General features: G+C 50.0%; 1 protein-coding gene across 2 annotated transcripts in view; it reads left to right on the top strand.

Moving 5' to 3' along the window:
* The first annotated feature begins 4,892 nt into the window (after window positions 1–4,892).
* ESRRB (estrogen related receptor beta) overlaps window positions 4,893–6,000 on the top strand; it is a 301,561-nt gene continuing 300,453 nt past the window's right edge. For both annotated transcript variants that reach the window (XM_085628067.1, XM_085628066.1), the window contains exon 1: window positions 4,893–5,119. In XM_085628067.1, coding sequence (XP_085484193.1) covers window positions 5,070–5,119 — 50 coding nt within the window. In that variant the 5' untranslated portion in view covers window positions 4,893–5,069. The remainder of the gene's footprint in view (window positions 5,120–6,000) is intronic.

The raw sequence follows: 6,000 nt of genomic DNA, 5'->3' as shown, positions 1-6,000 counted from the left end.
TTTGAGGTTGACCTGCAGTTCGTCTGAGTGTCGTGCTCGTATGATTGTCTTCGTCTTGTGGTTAAAGGCGCACCTGCTCCTGCGACACTTGAATTGTGTTTACAATTCACTGCTCCGCACCGCTCGTATCTCCCGGTGGCGCCCCCTCGGCCACCTCATCCACAAACGCTGGCTCTGTCATCAGCGTCTCCTGACCTCCTCTGTGCTGCTCGACGCGCCCTCTAGGTTCTCTTTACGACTTTCTCCAGAAAACTTAAGTGCCCACCACGTGCTGCGTTGACTCCTGCCTGCCTCCTGCAAAGCTGCCACGTTTTTTCATTTTTCTTGTGTGTGACATTTTAGGCTTTTCAGTGTACTGATGTGTGATGTTTCGCTGCCATGTGTGGAAATCTTTGACTGACATCATCACCAATAGAAGGAATTGCAATCTTGTAATAAAGAGATCTCGCAAATTAGTCCCTTTTCTTAAACAGCTGCAAGACAGTGTGCACATAGAGGTCACTCACTGATTTGCATCACATAATAGGGTTGTCCTGGGTATATTTATGACGCTATAAAAAAAGTAATTTCTTTGCTTTCTCGTGCAAACAGTGTTACTTCACAACAAGGAACACTCGGTATACTGCATAGCTTTCAAGCAGTCCTTTTCCTTGTAAATCGCCAGTCAAAGTATTTGCTGACAACTTCGCAGCATGGGTGCACGTTACAAATGAGGAACGTGTATTTCTGTGTATTATTATATCACATGTATTTATTGTAGGGTTTTGTCTTCTACTTCAGTCACTGATACTGCTCGAGAAATGACCCATGGAAGGGAGACTGGCATCCCGGGAGGACTCTGTGCTTAGTGCTACCTGTTAGTCTGTCTGTACACGCCCACTTAGACCCTAAGACCCCACAACACTACATTAACCTGTTGCTTACCAGTAGGGCTACTGGGATTTTGCAATTATGCGACTGTGGCGTTTCCCGCAAAATGATGGACTTCTTCATTTGCCACATAATCCATTATCTGCTGCGTCAGCTGCCGATTTTGACAAAAAAAATTGTTTCCAGCTCAAACGGATCAAAGTTACTAAAATGTGGCAACACGTGACCCCGCACAGTGGCCCTCTACAACGGTCGACTGGCCATCTTTCAGTTGCTTATTGCTATATTAGGGTGTAAAACTGGTGCTGATGGGGTGAAATATTTTCCATGTGTAAGAAATGCCAAAATATTGAAGTAATATCACAAATGTGCTGCATTACGCCGCATAATGTGCCTTTTCTTGACGTCGAATTTAGTAAGCCATGCTGCATAATACGGTCCTCCCCTGCCACATTCCTGTGGCTCTGTTTAGGAGTGCTGCATCCCAAAACCACACAGGGTCAGTGTTATCTTCTTATTAGCAGAATGTTGCTGACTGGGACTCAGATGTACACACACCAACAGCGTGTTTTCTGTATGTAGTGATAAACTGCAGCCAGAGATGCTTGCGCATTGTCTGCCGGTACACTGTGCTGGTCCTGTAGCAGGAATGAGAGTCTGTGAGGTCAGGCTGCACATGTTTCCATGAAGGACTTGAAGCTGTTGTAGGTGGGTGGGCATTTGAAAACCTTCAAGCGCATGCTGTTTTACTGGCTGAAGTGAGTTGATTTGCTTGACAGATCTCCAGTGGTGCAATGAGGGAAATAGTGAAACGCGTTACCCTACCCCGGCATGCGTGGTCCTTGGAAAGGCTGCTCCTGTAAAGCAAGATACTTTACTGCACATTCTGGTGGCTGCTTCTTACCGATCTCCTAAGAATTGTCGGCTCGAGATTGAAATGTGGCATTTGTAAATTATTCGCAGGTGTCTGCTTCCGGCGCTCAACCCTGACCTGCTGCATGTAACCGGCATAGGGGACAAAAAGTGCCTTACTTATGAAAGGTCGAACTCTTACCAATGAATCTATTTGTTTCAGTCACCGAAAAACATCGACCGAATATCTAGAGATGGTTTCATGTGAAACAAGTTATTGAAAAGAAAGTGGAGCGGTTCTAAAAGGGCATAAAGAAGAACGCAAATGGAAAATAGGAGGGAAAATTAAAGCAAAGATGTTGAAAAACAAGACAGCAGTGAAAGAGACAATTCGTTCAGAAACACGAAATAGGGACATTAAAGCCGTCGCGGGAGAAGTGAATGTGCAGAGAAAATGTAAAACGACAAAGATGAGTACATAAAATGTGTTGGTGGGCCAACGAAAATACAAATGTGGAAGTGGTCGGGAGCATGGAACACAATATTATGGTAAAAACATCGTGCTTTGATACAACAAGGACGAATACGAAAAAATAGATCACGGCGGCGGAAGAAAAAAAAGTTCATATTGTAAAAATAAATACATCGAATAATCCTAACAGTATAAAACAGCGAATACACCGAGGGAAATAATCTATTGATCACGAAGGCATTGCATAAACTGTGCATTCGAGGAATGATCTGAGGGGGCAAACATTGGCGCGCTTCTCTTTGATCGTAGAACTGCGGCTAACTGAATCTGGGCGAATTACCTGCAGAATCGCGAAGAACATGATCATCCCGAATTACGATTTGTTCAGGTGATATCACGAACTTGGTTCGGAAAGAGGCGGCTTCGGTTCCGAGAGTCGGAGCTGATAGTACGAGGGTCGCCGGGGGCTAGTATTGGCCAACCCACAAATACATGGAATATTTTCTAATGCAGTTCGCATCACAGGTTGTGAAATAAATTCGGGAGTTCCGGCATCCATGGGAATGTGAAAAAAAAATTAGGAATAAACCCTAAATATGGTTACGCACCGAACAGATCTTGACCCAGAAGTATGGACTGGGTTCTCGCGTTATTGGGATGCGGCGAACTTCAGAAGTTGCAGAAGTTCTGTCAACTCCGAGTTCAGCGCTCTGGAAATACGTGGTTAAAGGAGAACATATGTAACTCTAGACTCTGTCCAAATTCGTAGATAACAGTAATTTACTAGGTGCATGGCTTGTATTGGTGTGCGGGGCAGGGCGGGAAGTGTTACAAAGAAAGGGGGGCAGGGGAGGAGCAATGTGGCATTGCACCGGGATCAGCGCATGTTCACCACCAGGTGGGTGCAACATGGTAAGGTGGGGTGTTGAAATGCAAATTCTGCAGTTTTAAACCCACCGCTATAATATTTTACCCCACACACACACACCCCAATTGTTCCAAAGACTGTAACCATGTGTAAGTCGTTTACTGGCCAGGAGTGTTCGGTGCCCGTGCCACCCTTCTGTAACCTCTGCTCCTCCAGGCACTGGTGCTGGTGGGTTTCACAGCGCTTTGCCCACCTCGAGTGTTTCAAGCACTTTGGTGGTCAGTGAGAGCGCCAGGCACTGGGGGTAGGAGGAGTTGGTACCTATGGGTAAGAGAGAAGCTGTCACGGGTAGGCAGTGAGCAAAGCAGGTATGGGTGGACAGTGTGATATTCAGTCAGTGATTGGCAGCATGAGATGCGGGCACTGGTGAGCAGCGGGAGAAGCTTGCACCAGCAGTGAACAGTGTAAGAAGTGTGGCCTTCAAAAGTCTCTCAAGCGCCCACCGGCTGGTTAATGGTCAGGCCCCGTGGAGGGAGTGAGCGCTTCTTCTGGCCCTGGGAATGGACGGGTCTAATTGCTGTGGTGGGAGGGAGCTCTTCTGCTGGCCCTGGGGATGGACGGCGTGTGGTTGCTGTTGAGGGAGGGGACGCTTCTTCTAGCCCTGGGGATGGACGGGCCTGCTTGCTGGGGGAGAGGAAACACTGCTTTTGGCCCTGGGGAATCGGGGATGGACGCGTTTTGGTGATGTGGAGGAGGAAAGCACTTCTTCTGGCTCTGGGGATGGACGGGCCCTGGGGATGGACTCGCCTGGTTGCTGTGGAGGGAGCTCTTCTTCTGGCCCGGGGGATGGGCGACCCTGGGGATGGACTCGCCTGGTTGCTGTGGAGGGTGGGGACTCTGCCTCTGAATCGAGGAAACTGTGATAGACGTTCTTTGAACAGAAGGAGCTTTGAATGTGCCCTGTGTCCCGGGGGCGGGGGTGTCTCTGGGTTGGGTCATACAGAAGTGGGAGGGGGCTCTGGCCCTAGGGTCAGGCGGAAATAACTCTGTCTGATGCAAATTGGCACGAGGAACGTCTGGATCAGTTCCTAAGGTGACAGGAAGCTCTGGCGCAGCTCCCAGGGCTGGAGGGAGTTCTGGTTTTGCCCCTGCGGTGGGAGACAACTCTGATGCTGCTCCCGTGGGTAAAGGTGCTGCGTCTCGTGGAACGTGGCTTCTCTGGATATTGTCTTGGGTACCGAAGGAGCACTGGCCCCCAGGCAGATCATGTGGAGACCGCCGGCCCTGCGCCAATGCGTAGGTGTGTAACCTTTGGTTCTATTGGTGAGCTGTCGTCCTGCCCCTATGGAGAAAGGGATCCGTGTTTCTGGGAAACGAGGCCCCTGAGGGCATAGTCTTGTGGATTGCGGGAGCATTGGCCCGGAGGATGAGGTAGAATTAGTTTCCCTGTGAAGGGATTGTTGACTTGCCCCTGTGGATAGAAGGAGCTCTTACTATGTCCTGTGGATGGAGAGACCTCTACTATTGCTCCTATGGATAGAGCGAGCTGCCGCTCCGGTCCCTGGGATGGAGTGAGCTGTGCCCGAGGCACTGCCTCCTCTCCAGCTGCAGACACCGCTCTCCCCATAGACTTCTCCAGTGCGCGGCTCTCACCGTCTGTCTGAGCCTTTCAGACACGTTCCCTCCCTCCTCCGCCCCCAGCTCAGCTCTGCCACTTACCGCCCAGTCTCAGACAGGAGCCAATGGCGGTCCCAGCGCCTCCGCCAATCAGTGAGCTCCTTAAAGACACTGCCCGCACCGGGTACCGAGTCCCGCACCTGTGCACTGCACTCCATCAGTCCTTTATTTCGTAACTAGGCGCTGTTCACCTGTGTTCGATCCCTTCTGCCTGAACCTCCCCTTCTACCCGGAGCTCCCTGTCACCATCCCACTCCTCCCAGCTGGCGCCTAGACGCCTACGGAGCTCCCGTGCCCGCTATTCCGCCTGGGGATGCCCTATCTGGACTGATGGAGATCTCGGAGCTGTGCCTCTCGGACCCTCTGGGCTACCACAACCAGTGAGTACCTCCCATTGTGCTGAGCGCCGCGGGGTGAAGGGTGGGCGCAGACCCAGGCTGGTACCACGATAAAGTACATAGCAATGACAGGGATATGGAGCTAAGGCAGCTGTACATGTTTCTGTACTTTTATGTAGCGCCAACTCGCCTAGAAGGTATTGGAGCGCTTTAGACGAGTAACAGTTACATTAGCACAAGGACATTTTTATGTTTTAGGCACAGGGGCATTAAGTGATTCACCCAGAATCACAGGATGTTGATCCGACGCCGATACTTGAACTTGGTTTCCCAGCGCCAAAGTCAGGAGCTCTGGCCGCTATGGCTCTACCCCACATCATCATTGCCTCACAGAGCAAGTGGGAAGATTTGTTAAGCGCTCCACTGGACCGAACAATATCCAGGCACTTTCGGGCTGAACTGATGGCGGGTAGGTCTAGGACTAGGCAGAGTTTAACACTGGGGAATTTAGACCATTTCCTAGTGATTCCTGGTCAGAGAAGTGAGGCAGAGGTAGATACAATGATTGGCCCAGGATAACACAATTGGATTAAATGAGTAGGACATTTGGGATTCGAATCACGCTCTCTTGGGTCCCGTGTGAGTACCTTAACCGAGATTTCATGCCTCCTAATGAAGAACTTTATATATGTTCTTATGTATGGGTCAATATAAGCCTGGATATGGCACAGATGGGTGACATTGTGCTTTACAAGGAAAGCGAGTATGCCGCTCCATACACATATCGCGATAAATGAATGACCTACATGTGAGCAAGACAGCTATAGCCGGACTCGCTCCGCGGTTTCTTCATTTGTCTATTTGTGAGAGTCCAATGCGCTCATACACCCCGTGGCAGCTTCGAAGCACTCCGGCTGTAGCGA

Source organism: Triturus cristatus, chromosome 9 (genome assembly GCF_964204655.1).
Source record: "Triturus cristatus chromosome 9, aTriCri1.1, whole genome shotgun sequence".
Lineage (NCBI taxonomy): Eukaryota > Metazoa > Chordata > Amphibia > Caudata > Salamandridae > Triturus > Triturus cristatus.
This window is presented reverse-complemented; position numbering and strand designations above follow the sequence as displayed.